This window comes from Xenopus tropicalis, chromosome 4 (assembly GCF_000004195.4).
Source record: "Xenopus tropicalis strain Nigerian chromosome 4, UCB_Xtro_10.0, whole genome shotgun sequence".
NCBI classification, from domain to species: Eukaryota; Metazoa; Chordata; class Amphibia; order Anura; family Pipidae; genus Xenopus; species Xenopus tropicalis.
Genome location: NC_030680.2, coordinates 65,407,827 through 65,423,418, shown reverse-complemented (window position 1 = coordinate 65,423,418; position 15,592 = coordinate 65,407,827). Strand labels below are relative to the sequence as shown.

The following is a 15,592-nucleotide window of genomic DNA, read 5'->3' as shown; positions in this document are numbered from 1 at the left end:
AATGGTAGAGTGGGCTGTGTAATGATTATACTATCAGGTAAAAATATATATTTTTTTCCCCAAAACAATTACATACATTTAATAACTTATGTGGTGCAGTTTGTGCTGTTGCTGGAGCTATTGTTATTTATTTATTATCATCCTTTATTGATATAGTGCTTTACAGAGATTATGTACCATTCATATCAGTCCCTGCCCCAGTGGAGCTTACAATCGAGGGTTCCTATCACATTCACACACAAGGGTGAGTTTTATCAGGAGCCAATTAACCTGTTTATATGTTGTAGTAACATAATATGCCATATGAAACACTAGATACAGGAAGGATTACATACAATATGGAACTGAACTAATAATTAATATATGCCATCAGAATGCCACAAAACTTGTATTGCATAACACAAATTGGGTTGCAAATAAAAAAAAAACATTAGAGCAATGTCCTGAGTTTGTAGTTAGTCCCAGAAACACCGGTTTGATATGGTTGTACTAAAGCTTCTGCTACCTGCTCACTACCTTCTGCAGTGTTACCCAACCAGTGCTTGTGTTACTTCCCAACACTTTTTCCATTTAAATGTGGCTCACGAGTATAAAAGGTTGGGGATTCCTGACCTGCTGAAACCATGCTTGTTAGTGCAGGCATTGGTGTCCCTTATCTGTAAACCTGTTATCTAGAAAGTTATGAATTACAGGAAGGCAATCTCCATTTTAAGCAAATAATTCTAGTTGTTAAAATTTTTCACTTTTCTTCTGCAGTTTTCTTAAAAAACGGTACCTTGTACTTGATCCTAACTAACATGCATAGATCCATATTGTAGGAGACTTAGGGTGAAGACACACGGAGCTACTAGTAGCAGCTACTTGTCACGGCTACAAAAATAGAAAATGCTGATCATTTACTGATAACTGTCCTACCTGTGTTTTAGCAGAGGCAATTCTCAGTATTTTCAGTGACAGGGTATTTTCTGGTGTTTAGTAGCTGTGACAAATAGCTGCTGCTACTAGTAGCTCCATTAGTCTTCACCCTTAGGGCTCTGGCACATGGGGAGATTAGTCGCCTGCGACAAATCTCCGCTGTCACGAGCGACTAATCTCCCCGAACTACCATCCCACATGCTAAAATCGCCTGTGCAGCGTGTGCCATCCCTACCCATGGTAGTTCGGGGAGACGGGAGATTTGTCACGGGATAACTCCCTCTCCCCCCTCCCTTCAGAATCTCCTTGTCTGCCTGGCGTGGTGCACATGCCCAGTTCCAAGCCGTTTTAATGAGCATGCTCACTTGAGATAAATCTCTTCTCTACACAGTAGACGATTGAACTCTTTAACCACGCCCACAGTCAATCCTCCAATGAGCCGATTCCATAGGCAGTTGCTATACTAACTCTGCCTTTGTAAACAAGAGCTCTCTGCTCCCTCTCTTGGAACATGTTCTTCTGACTGCAGGCAGGAAAGTTTAACCTTTTCACCGCTGAATCTGATCTGCAGGTATTTTATAAGTGAGTCTTGCAAGCTTAAACAGTGTTTGCTGAAATGCTTAAGCAATGTACACTTCATTCCTGTTTAATTTTATTGTTGTTTAATGCCCTAACAGTTTCATTTTAAGGAAAAAGCTGTCTGTACAGCTTTGTTTAAAAAAGCAGAAGCTTGAAAAAAAAAATCCTTGAAGAGGTCAGGCGCGCGCTCTCAATGACGCCACCCGGCAAAATGGCCGCTGGGTGACACGCAAAACGGAGCAGAAAAGAATACGGTGGTGCAGGCTGTAGGAGGGGATTGAGGGAGTGGCACTTATGCGGTTTAAGTGGGGGTAAGGCGCCCTATCCATTAGAAGTGAAATTAAAATTAGGGTTGACATTTTTTTTTGATACGTGCAGTGTAACTGTTCATCCCACCTGTAGGTGTTGAGAAAAAAAGGAACAGTGTAAGGCATTATTTAGATTGTAGGTCATTTTGTTGGATTGATGCGCCACACTAGCATTTATATCTAAGGAGTCTGGTGCTTTGATAACATTTTACTTTGATACACACTGTCCCTTTAATCTAGAAATAGGGAAATAAGCACCCCCATATCCCCCACCAAGTGGAATTGCTTTTACTTTTTGTGTCACTTTACAGTCTCTCAAAGTGGTATGGGTTACTTTATCTCCATCTTCTTTTAAGTTACTGTGAATAATTATGGAGGATTAAAGCCAGCGAGCAGTAGATTGCATGTAGTGATTACAATATCTGTGTCATCTACACATGAGAGGGGCTAATTTTCTCTACTCTTTAAGTAGATATTACTGGCTTCATAATCAACAACCAGAGCACAAGCCTAAAAATAACCTTGAAATGAGCTGATGGTGGCGATGCTCTGTTATTTTTTTCCATTATATCCCCTTACTCACTCATTAACATGTACTTCACCAGTTATCCCTTATCACAATAGAAAGGACTAATTATTCCAGAAATGTTTGTATTTTAGAATCTTGAAAGGTTTTTCTCTGTTTAAATATTAACCCATTCCCTTAGATAATCCTGGTTGCATCTCTGGTAGCAAAAGTAGCATTGCATTTGTACTAAATATACTGTAAAGTATTGTTTTACTCCTGATATTCTATTGACATATTTAATATTTTCCATTTCACATAGACTAAATTAATAAAGGGTATGTAACCCATTGGCACATTAAGGATTTTTACTGTTTGTGTGAGTTGGCCCTGGCTGTGCAGACATCATTTCCTAAAACTTATTTTCTTTTTTAGATTACAGAAATGCACAGCTTTAGGGATATTTCACCTTAAAATAACCTTTTAGCATTGTGTATGTTAATTATCCAGTGCTACACATTAGAACTGCTTTCGGGTAACCTGTTGTTTCTCCTACTCCCATGTAACTGGAGGAGTCCCAAGCCAGACTTGGATTTTATTACTATTGAGTGCTGTTATATCGATTATTTTTAGAAATACAGGTCTCTGTTTGCTGCTATATTGCTGCCTTTCCATTGTTCTGCAGATCGGCAGCTGGGGTGGAAAGGGAGGAGGTTGATATCAATCCAACTTGCAGCGCAGCAGTAAAGTGTCACTGAAGTTTATCAGAGCACAGGTCACATGGCTGTGGCACCCCGGGAAATCAAAAATATGGCTAGCCCCATGTGAAATTTCAATTAAAAAAAAAAACAGGGACCTCGTTTCTGTTGTATTAACTTGTAATTCTTAATGTAAATACATTTTTTTAATTCTATTATTGTATTGATGCCTATTCTATCATTTCATTGTTTTAGAGAAATGCATTCACATATAGTACTTAAATATATGTAAACACATACATATGTATATGCGCTATGATATCAACATGCCTAGTCAGCTGACCATGGCTCTGGGCCCAATGCTAGTTGGTCACGGCCCTTCCGGTGCCAATGTTCTTTATCCTGCTCAAAGTGCAGGCTGTTAAAGGGGACCTGTCACTTAGGCATAAAAAGCTATATAATAAAAGTCCTTTTCACCCAACCCAAATTCCTTTTCTATTAGCACATTGTCAATATATTATACAATAAGCATTTAATAAGCATATATATAGAAGAAACACTTCTATATGTCTCTGGCAGGAAGGCTCATCATTTTTTTACCATAGCAAATGTGTTTTGTATTGCTCTTTTTAGCCTAACAAATCATTTGTTTTATCAGTTGTAATTTTCAGTTCAACTTCCAAAGAACAAGGTTATGGCACACATTATATTTACCAGCAGTGTATTTCAGCTGATGGGAACCACCAGAAACTTTAATTAACATTCATTACATTAATAATGGGCATTACATATCAAAATTCCCTATCGACTGCTTTTACTTGAAAAATCACCAGTACCAATGCTGTCCAATGTTTCCCATTCAATTATATTGGTTTTGGACACTTGGATCTGTCTGAAATATGCCGGGGTGAATACCCTGATGTGCCATTAGCCCATCATTGTATAAAATAAAAGGTATTTATGTTAAGAAGCAGCTGTGAAGCCACACAAATACCAGCATGGTTATTAAAATTACTTGAGAATATATCTATACAGGTACATCTAAACTTATATCGATCAAGCCACGCTCATTTAGCCTAAGGGTGAAGACACATGGAGCTGCTTAGTAGCAGCTACTTGTCATGGTTACTAAACACCAAAAAATACCCTGCCATAGACAACACCGAGAATTGCCTATGCAAAAACATCAGTAAATGATCAGTACTGTCACTGTGAAGTAGGACACACACTTAAAGGGATACTGACACGAAAAATTAAACTGTTTTTAAATATATCATAACATTGTCTTTGCATGAACTTTATAATTTTGCCATAAAAGTACTTCCTGATGCTTTTACATTACCAATCTGATCCCCCATGTTCCTCTATGACGGGGCTGCCATATTTGTGCAGCAGGAGTCCATTAGCATTAGAAGATAGAACTAACAGGATACTAAGTAACAGTCAGGTTTAGGAACTTCAAGCAACAAATACTTACAAAAGCAAACCTTCCCATGAAAAATGATTAACATGACATGTAGGCTTTTTATGTACATTATCACTTTAAGTATTAAGCCCTTTGATTCATAAGGCACACAAGCCACAAGCATAGGAGTATTGTAAGAGCTCCTTTATATTCTTTTTGATTCTGATCTCTTGAGTTAAAATATTTGTTGGCACATCTAACTTCTTATTATGACTCTTTTAGGCATTTTATTGGTTTAACTCACTGCGTATTTCTCCTTTCAGAATATGGTGTCTGTGAAAATCTGCGAAAACTGGAGGTCACAGGAGTGTCCTGCCGTGATGTCTATGTCAAACGTGAGTTGTTACTAAACCTGCCACTGAATTTAAGATCTTGTTCTAAAGAAACTCAAGGGTACACTATAAAAAACAAATCTGTCTTAACTATTAAGAAAAGCATAATGCCAAAAAAAAATACGATCAAGAAAGTTTACATTCATACATGCTGCAACATATATTTTGTATGTAAAAGGCTTTCCAACCTCCAGCCCTCTGTTGCTAGACTCTAACTATAGCATCAAATCAGAGACATATCTTTGTTTTATTGACTGAATTATTGAAAGATTTAAAGGAGACAAATAGCATAAGTTCCCCCCCCCCCCCCCCCCAGTCTGGTAAGCAGTAATAAATAATAGTAGTGTCAGCTTTCAGTTAAAAATGATCATTAACTTTAAAAAAATGGCTTCTTTATAAGAATCCCACCCAGAAGCACGTTAAGAGGGGCATAGCCAGTCACAGGCCTGCAATCTTACAAGCAAAGGCAGGCTGCAGTTCTCGAACTGGTACTTAGCTGATATCCTGTAGTGCAGTGTGCTGAGTGCCTCTGGCTTCCCTGCACAGCCTGGGAAAAGAGGCAGCAGGAAGTGGAACAGATGGGTGGAAATAGAGGAAATTTTCAATATATCAGCCAGAAACACAACTTCTATAAGCACATTTCTTTCTGTATTTAGAGCAATATAATGCACTGGCATATCATTTCTTTATTTTACACAATATGACGCCTTTAAAGGAACAGTAACACCAAAAAATGAAAGTGTATAAAAGTAACTAAAATATAATGTGCTGCTGCCCTGCACTGGTAAAGGTTGTGTGTTTACTTCAGAAAGTCTACTATAATTAATATAAATAAGCTGCTATGTAGCCATGGAGGCAGCCATTCAAAGGAGAAAAGGCACAGGCACATAGCAGATAACAGATAAAACACTATTGTATTCTACAGAACTTATCTTTTATCTGCTATGTAACCTGTGCCTTTTCTCCTTTTCTCCAGCTTGAATGGCTGCCCCCGTGGCTACACAGCAGCTTATTATATAAATTATAGTAGTGTTACTGTAGCAAACACACCAGTTTTACCAGTGCAGGGCAACAGTGCATTATATTTTTATTACTTTAAAGCTCTTTCATTTTTTGGTGTTACTGTTCCTTTAACTGCATGGCCTACGACTAACAGTGAAAGATATTTAGTGAAGCATTCCTCAGTATAAGGGTGATGACATGCAAGGTTATCACAAGTTTTCCAGGAGAAAGGTCAGACCATAACACAATCAGGCAATGGACAAAGATCACTTCTCACTTTAGTAAGTGGGCAGTACATGAGCAGTGTTATTAACTAGAAATGCAGAGAGACATTTTCTGGTGATGAACATGCCTAAAAATCAAATCATAAATATAATTGTAGAAAATTGTATCTAGAATTACTACCTAATTACTTGAAGCAATATGATGAACTAAATACCATAAGTCCTTTTGAAACAGGGATGTCTATTCTGTAGCCTTCTGGATTATGAGTTATATTGCAGTCATCCGCTTTAAATGAAGACTTTATAAAGCAAATTATTGTCAATTAATACCACGCAGTTACCTTTACTCATTTGTCTTCTATTTTTTATTGTTTTTCTAAAATGTATGTCTTAAATTAGGAATCTTTATAATCCTCTTTCCATGTCTCTGAGGCAGCCATTATACATTACTCTCAGGCCACCTAGAATGCAAGGCCATCTGTAATGATGGAGTTGTGTTTTCCCTAATACTTCTTTCTGAATACACAAAACATCATGGTGTATTCAGACATTTTTTTTACACAAATGATGTATAAACTATATTTGAATTTAAATTTCTACCAGTTTGTTATTTAGTAAGATGAAGAAGGGATGTAATGCAGGGTATTCGATTACCTCAAAGTAACTACTGCAATTATTTTCTCCTTAACTTGCTGTGTCTGTTCAGGTATTAATCCTCGGGTGAAGTCGGGACGGTTTATGAAAATCCTTCCCGATTATGAACACATGGAGTACAGAGATATTTATACCTGCTGTACGTATCTGATTGCCATTAAGTTTGTGTGCTGTGTGTTTGCAGGTTTTTGCATGGGCATTAGCACATTCTGTTTAATTAAAGGAGAAAGAAAGCCTTGTTAGTATATATGCCTCTCCCCTCCTTTACTGAATCACTGGTGACCCCCAACACTCTCCTGTTTGCTGTAAGCGTTCCTAAAAAATCAGAGTAGTGTAGCTGGGTCGGCAGGTGCAATTGCAGCATGGCTGTAATGAGGGATTACGTGGCATGAGATGCTGCCTGCCACCCTTCTATGCTGCTATGCTTTCTATGGTGTGAATTGGAAGGGGAACAAAGCCTCTGGAGGCTTTCATCTTTTAACAAGGCTTTTCATCTTCTTTAAGAAGAATGCAAGGATGAATATGGATTTCAGCCACCTTAAGCAGCAAACTTAAATGTAATTATAAGTGCTGCATTTTATTTTTATTTATCCAAGTATAATGCAGTGTATTGCGCACACACAAACACACAATTTTTCTTACAAATCAATGGCATGTTGTGTGCCCTGAGTGTTAAGTGTGCTAATTGCATTGAAACAAGTGAAATAAGCAAAACATTAAATGATCGCCTTTAATACACAACAGCCAAATAAATATCCTGTAAAATATATCCTTTTAAACCATGCTTAGTGATGTCATCAGTTATAATCCGTGCTTAGTGATGTCATATGTTTAATGTGATTTACTGAAACTTGTGTATGATGAAGAATTATGCACCCCTGTTGTAAAATATAAAGATCATAGATGTCACCTTGTTGATCCCATGACCTGTGTAAAAGCACCCAGTCTGCAACCTTGTGCTTTAACATGGTCATGGAACTCTTTGGTGACTTCTAATAGCTTTATTAGCTTTACAAACGGATGTATATTATTCCTTATATAATAATACATAATAGCCATGACTATTCTGTAAAATGTATCGGTATTATTAGTGCACAGTAATATCATCCGTTAAAATCAATGCTTAGTGATTATAACCTGTTAAATATGAGGATATTAAGGAAGTTATGTTAGAGTTCTAGAGATTTGTACAAAAGCAATTAGCCTGCAGCCTCATGCATTCATATGGTCAGAAACTCCGTGACATCTAATATCTTTATATTTTACAAAAGTAGTTACATTATTCTTTATACAAAGACATGCTCTGACGTGTGCCATTTATCATTAAAGACAAAAAAACAATAATGAGAACAAGGAACTGTCACTTAGCTCTCCGCCATTTGTTAGCTGGAGACTTGAAACAATTATAGGCACCTTAAAATGCATTCGGTTCTCAATTCTGAATTGTATTTTATTTTTCTACAGTTGCAGGGGTCTAGAGAGAATAATAGACACAAACAACTGTTGTTTATTGGCTGCCAGGAGAGGCAGGACATTCTTATTTAAAATTATTGCAGGAGATTAACTGAGCAGACCAGGGCCGGGCCAAGGTATTTTGGCACCCTAGGCAAGGACTTCAATCAGCGCCCCCCCCCCCCCCCCCCCGCTGCGCCGCCCCCATTACAATTTCCCACCTGATAATAGTTTCAGTTTTTTTTAATCTCTTTTTTTTGCATTTTAAAGTATTATATTTTATAATTTTTTTGATAATAAATCACACAAAACAGTCACAGGCAGCACATCAGCCCAAACTTAAAGTAGAAGGAAAGGCTAGTAAAGAGTTAATCTCAAAATGCAGGCATACCTTCAGTTGTCTCAATAGTGCCCTTAAGTCTCCCCATATTTCACCTGTTCAGAAGATCTGAAGCCAAACAGTAAGGAAAAACACTGAGCTGGGTAGAGAAGATTCCCATAATGCTTCCTCATCCCCAGACTCGGGGACTTAGAACTGTAGGCGGCGCATGCGCACAAGCAGGAGGCTCCCCCTAGCGCCTGCAGTAGCAGCATGAGACACAGGCAACGGGGGACACGAGCGGTGCTGGTAGGGGGGAGAGGCAACGGGGACACGAGCGGTGCTGGTAGGGGGGAGAGGCAACGGGGACGCATGTTAAAGATGGCGGCGCTGTTCAGTGAAACAAGTATGTAGAATGTAGCAGTGTATCTCTGTAAATCTTTCATTAGACAAGCTAGAAATATAGCATTTTTACTCAGCAATAGTAGTACTATTTAATAGTGTGGTTAATAGATTGTGACTTTCCTTCTCCTTTAAAACCTAATAATCACAGCACACATGAAACAGCACTCCACCCCTAGTCACAGCACCCATAACCCTTATCAGTTTTAGAACAGCAGCCCCTACCTCCTAGTCACAGCACACATAAACCTAATCAGTTCCAGCACAGCAGAAACCACCCCTACCCCCCAGTCACAGCAAAGTCACATGTATTGCCCCACAGAGAACTTTAGAACCTAGGCTTGCTTTCCAAACTATTTTTCCTCCTTTCCTCACCCAACTTCTTTATTTTCCTAGTCTCTTTTATTTACATACTAGCATCTATTCTTCCATTTATTTATGGCAAGGAGCAGGAGGGCCCACTGACACCTGGGCCCACTGGAAGTTTTCCTGGTATCCTGGTGGGCCAGTCCGACACTTGCTGCCATCATCATGCCACATAAAATAAGCCCCCCAATTTCTCCCATGTACCAGTGCCAACAGCCATCATATTGCCACCTAACGTATTGCCCCATCTGTACCTGTGCCCGCAGCACCCAACATATTGCCCCCATCTGTACCTGTGCCAGCAGCACCCAACATATTGCCCCCATCTGTACCTGTGCCAGCAGCACCCAACTTATTGCCCCCATCTGTACCTGTGCAAGCACCCAACATACTGTATCCCCCATCTGTACCTGTGCCAGCAGCACCCAACATATTGCCCCCATCTGTACCTGTGCCAGCAGCACCCAACATATTACCTCCCATCTGTACCAGCAGCAGCCAATCCCTCATATTGCCCAAAACTGTATAAATGCTAGCAGGCAGCCAATCCAAATAGCCAATCCAAATTGCGCTCAATTTGACCCCAATCACATGTACCTGTGCCAGCAGCAGCAATCAAGAATTGCCCCCACTTCCTGTAAAAGCAGCCTGCCTGTAAACTCCCAGCCAGCGGTCCTGCTCAGGCCTCAGGATGGTTTTCCCTGAGCCGCACAGCACACCCACACACTGCCGCACCCCAGCGCCTCTGTCCCTCTGGCTGCCGTAGCTTGAATGACGCGCATGCGTATGGGCGCGCCACTGTCTATTACGCATGCGCACAGCGCCAACTTTAACAGGGAGCTAAGCGCCGGTAAATAGAAGGGTGGGGAGGGCTCCAGGCTGGGTCCCGAGAGGAAATACACACACATCATGCCAGAGGGGGGTTGGGGGCGGCGGTTCTATTAAAGTCAATGTAAACAAATAAAATACTACTAAAAAAAATTAAAAAAAGGAAAAAAAAATTCTTTCACCTTTAAAGTGATACTGACACGAAAAGACTACTTTTCAAAATATGAAAATACATAAAAAGTTGCCTATAGGTCATGTTGCCTGTTTTTCGCTGACAGGGTTGCTTTTGTAAATAATTGTTACTCGAAGTTCCTAAACCTGACTGTTTTGCCAACCTGACTGTCCATTCTCAGCCTGTCAGTTATAGCTTCCAATGCTAACAGACAAATATGGCTGCCCCCTCATAGAGGAACATGGGGGATCAGACAGGTTATGTAAAAGCATCAGGCAAATACTTTTATGGCAAAATTATAAAGTTCTTGCAAAGACAATGTTGTGAAAGATGTAAAAAAGGATTTAATTTCTGGTGTCAGTATCTCTTTAATGTGTGCCCCCCAGTGAATGCGCCCTAGGCAGCTGCCTACTGTGCCTACCCCTAGTTCCGGCCCTGGAGCAGACTACTAGTTAATATAAAATCTCTTTGCAGGTTGTTAAGCAGATAGATAACTAATAGGACTACAGATTTTTGCCTTATATATTCTTAGATGACTTTGATGCCAGTGGCAGACAGTGGCCTATTTATCATGCTGTGTAAGAAAACGGCAACAAAATACACCACACACCACCAGCCAGGCATCACTGTCTAGAAAAAGCAGTGTACTTATGAAGCTGTGGAAGCAGCTATAGGAAAGTACACCATTCACCCACCGCATCCTTTTCACTTTTCTTCCACTAGAATTTAAACTTGCTGCTTGAATTTTTCCCATTGACTTTAATGGATTAGATGAGGTCTGAAGTTATGTAAATAACGGCGTCAAATCCAACATTCAGCTGGCGTAAAACGCACACCTTGATAAATTCATTATTGATTTTACACAGCTTGGTATTTATTGTTTTACACAGTATAATAAATAGATTTTGACAGCCAGTAAACAGTGAAAGCTTAGAAAATACTAAAACTACATGTGCAGTCAGTTACTTCTTCATGTGATAGGTAAAATGAAATAATGATCCACTTCTTGTTATTTCCATAACAAATAAAATTGGCAGAGAAAGATAAGGTATAGTGGCCCTTTAATTTAAGCAGAGGCTGATAGACAATTGTAGTGCTTCTGCACAAAGCTGATGAGTGTGACTCATGCTACATTGTACATTGGTATTCAGGGCTGCTACCTAGCCAGTGAAAATGACACTTCATGCCAATGTTATTAATAGGGAAGAAAGCTAAAAAATATAGAAAGGCTGGTAACCCTATTTGTATTAGCACAGAGCAGTATTGTATCAAAGATTTGTTTTAACCCTTTCTATTCTAGCTATGACTAATACTTTTTCTTCTAAGCAGACACAAGGATGTGTGTGTCATTTAGAAGTGAAACACACAAAGAGCTTAAGGTCTTCCAAATAGATTTGCCTGAATGCACTTTGTAGAAATTGGCTGCTTGAGTCATTCTTGACCTTCTTACCTTGTTCTACATGGATTTCTTTAAACATTAACATCAGCCTAAATGCAAACACTGAAACTGTATATGTAATTATGTGAGGGAGAATTTATATGAAGGATTGCATTCTCTCCAATTTTGTGCCATTCACCATAATGTGCCAGTCAGATATTTTTTATTCTTCCCAGACTCATTACATAAGTCAAATAAGTATCACGTTAATCTGCCAACACAATAAATGCTATATTGAATGCTGGGCTTTAAATTAAATCTAAAGCTCTAATATGGTGACATCTAGCAATAAAAACAACATTATTGCTTGATGTTTGACAATAGTGCTCTACACAAGTCAACATATTCAGTGCTATTTTCAGTACACCTACCAAAAGATAAGGTTGATAAATGAATGCATATTTAAATTGTCATGACAAGATATTAAGGGCATTTTTTTTGGCCTTTGGTCACTTTGTGCATGTTATTCCTGGGAGTTCCTGGGTCTATCTATGTATGTGCTGATTAGCCTTTTGTTACTGTGATTCCTTGGTCTGCCTGTTTCTCTCTTTATATTTGTGTAACAATAGAAATTTTGACCATAAAAATTTGTTTTTGGTGCTAACTTTCCACACTTGCCTTATGCATTTAGTGATTTTTTGTAATAAAAGATGCTAAGTTTGCCCAGGACCCATAGCAACCAATCATCAGCTAGCATTTACTGCTTAAAAGCAAACATCTTATTGGTTCTTATAGGTTACAGCTACTGGATAGACTGCCTTTTATTACATATTAGGTTAGGCCCTTAATCCTATACTAGTGAGATATATACCATAATTTGAATTTGATAAATTACCCCCTTAGTTAGGAAAGTACCAAGTCCATAATTTTAGGATGTGGCTAAATACCAAATCCACCACAAAGGGTTTAGCCAAATCTGAATCCTAATTTGCATGTTCACATAAGCAAAATTGAGGAAAAATTCAACCAGATTCAGTGAATTCCTAAACTGGCAATTCTGTGCGTCCCTTAGTAATAGGTTAAAAAAGAGGTTTCCCATTGTCCCCTGCCCTTAGTTATTAGGTTTTATTATGATTTATGTTTTTGTGGCAAGCAGTAATTTTAGTTTTTGGTAAAGCTAAAGTAGGTGTGGCATAGAGGGTCCGAGAAGGTAAAAATCTGTGTTGCCGTGGGTTGGGTGTAAGTCCAGTTAATTGGATCCACTCAGTCTCTGCTTTTTGGGTAAATGTCTAAACGAGCAGGACCTGTATACTACTTCTACACTAATAAACAGGGTCAGTTTTGCCATAAGGATAGGTTAGATTACTAGGTGCAGCAAATAGTAATTTTGAGGGGAGTGGCGCTGAGGCTGCTACCACAGAATTACCCATGCTAATAATGTTGCTCCATGTTATCCTTGAAAGTATTTGACTTGTTTTTTTTAATGCTGAACATACAAAGTGATAACTCAACTCAAAGTTGCTAATCAAACATATGAGTGTTAAGTTTTGTTAAATGTCTGCTTTTTACCCTATCCTACATTCTTAAATTATATTTGCTAACAAAAAAATTATCTAATTATAACTTTTTCTTGTGCAGTGCTGTCAGCCAGAGGATCCATCTTCTTTACTAATAAATCTGGATGTGCTCAGTCTTATCCAGAGCTTTTCCTTTAGGAATATGGAAACAAAGCTGATATAAATGGTTTGGAAATCAGCTTGTTGGCTTGACTTGTCTAACTGGGCAATTTTACAATATAATCATTGTTATTTCTCTTACCTCAAAGTATCACAGAAAACTCTAGTTACGCAAGCTTCACAAAGAAATATAAGTCAGTAGTCTATACTTGGACATGATTCATACATAAGCAATTTATGTTTTGTCATTCTCAGTGTTGCACCAATACCGCCATATCTTGGGCCTTTGGCAGCCAGATATTGGCCCTTACGGAGGACTGCTTAATGTTGTGGTAAGTAACAAGTCTCAGCTTGAGGAAGGTCTCTTGAAAAATGCTATTTTTGTTATATCTTTTATATTTTATTGGTTAGAGAGTCTTAGATGGATCCTTTGTGCAGCCCGATGGAATTTTACTTGTGCTGCTGAAATGTGTGGTATCCAAGACTAAGTGGGGAATGTGGGAGTAGAGGTTGCCTGCCTGTAGTAAGGGAAAACATTCTCGTTCACACTCCTACTTTCAGATTCTAATGAGGAGAGGGTATTATTTTTTTTTTTTTTTTGTCAAAGGGAGACTAGATTAAGTGACATGATGACATAATACACAAACTACATTATAAAACAGCCAGATGAATTGTTTTATGCTGTGTATAGTAGATGTTTCAATAACAAATCTGTACAGGGTACATTTTTTTATATGTACACCATTCAAATTGTGCAGTGAAGCAGGTCTTAAATAAACACAAGGTTGTATAACTATGTACATTATCACATAATACTTTTTAAATGAACCACATGAATTGTTAAATAGTTGCAGGTGATTTTTAAATGGTGTCCTGAATCCTATGTGTATATATATATATTCATGTATACACATATGTCCTATGTGTATGTCTATATTCTTTTGCTGCCAGTGGAGATACTTTATCTTGTCTGTGAAAATGTTACCCTCCAGCAATAGACTTAAATGCCTGGCTGTTCCATTGATATTTCGTGTAGTACAATATTGTTATTATGCAAGAAACTTCATTTGCAGTTACACCCACGTTGGCTTTTTATCTGAAAACATATGGCAGGAGGAGCAGCTGTGTCTTTACTGTTAGTGCAGCACTGGCAAATGTGGTAGCATAACTAATCTTGTTTATTATTTTCTGCAGGAGACTCTGTAGCACTAGATTGGTTTCATGAGCATGAATGAGTATTCTATGCTCATCTTTCCTTTCAATAGAATTTTATTTTAAAGGGAAAGAAAACAATATGAGCTAAATGTGTTTTAAAAAAACATACTACGACGCATTGCTGCATTTAGAGCAGGGGCTGAGAAGGGGGTTAGATAAGAGTAACTATTATGTCAGAAAAATTTTAATTAAAGTTACTTTATATGTTTGTTCCGTGAAAGATCCCCTTTAAATTATGTAAACCACTATTTTTTGTTAAAGCACTTTGCTAATGCATCTTACATAAAATACATGCTATGGTTTATCAGTGAAAATTAAGTATTTTTGTTTTCAAAGTCTTTACATAGCCAGCATCTGGTTAGAGCTACAGATTTAGCTTTTATTCATACCATCATTATTTATTCTCTGATTCAAATGTATTCTGTAGCCCTTGCTAATTTATTTTAGTCCATTATTTTTGTAAGTGCTGTGTAACTTGCTGACTTCTTATAAATGATTTTTGGTATATAATTACATTCCTCAAGATAATTTACATGGCCAATTTAGCCAAAAAGTATAGTCAAATTCAGTACAAATCCAAAATTTGTTAAACAATGTTTAAATGCCGACTGAAAAGCTGTTGCTCCATGTTAAAGAGATACTGATACCTAAAATTAAACGGTTTTTAAATATATTATAACATGGTCTTTGCATGAGCTTAATAATTTTGCTAAAAAGTACTTCTTTAGGCTTTTATATTACCTATCTGATCCCCCATGTTCCTCTGTGAGGGGGCTCCCATATTTGTGCAGCAGGAGTCTGTTCGCATTAGAAGCTATAACTGACAGATTGACAAGGGACAGTCAGGTTGGCAAAGCAGTCAGGTTTAGGAAGATCAAGTAACAATTACTTACACAAGCAGCCCTATCAGCTAGAAACGATCAACATGACCTATAGGCAACTTTCATATTTTGAAAAGTATTTTTTTTGTGTCAATTTCACTTTAAGTGGACATTCCTTAAAACTGTTATACCAGGTTTTTGAAGACCCTTTGTACCTTCAGAGTCATAACTTTACCCCTTCAGCTAAGCCTGACCCTTTAGCACTTCTTCCATTTTGTGCT

At 38.2% G+C, this 15,592-nt stretch overlaps 1 protein-coding gene across 3 annotated transcripts in view; it reads left to right on the top strand.

Annotated features, from left to right (window-relative positions):
• The window catches only part of fbxo31 (F-box protein 31), a 33,479-nt gene that overhangs the window by 995 nt on the left and 16,892 nt on the right, over positions 1-15,592 (top strand). Inside the window, exons 1-4 of one of the 3 annotated variants that reach the window (XM_012961338.3) lie at positions 19-37; positions 4,734-4,805; positions 6,735-6,821; positions 13,531-13,607. In XM_012961338.3, coding sequence (XP_012816792.1) covers positions 22-37; positions 4,734-4,805; positions 6,735-6,821; positions 13,531-13,607 — 252 coding nt within the window. In that variant the 5' untranslated portion in view covers positions 19-21. 3 annotated transcript variants of the gene reach the window in all.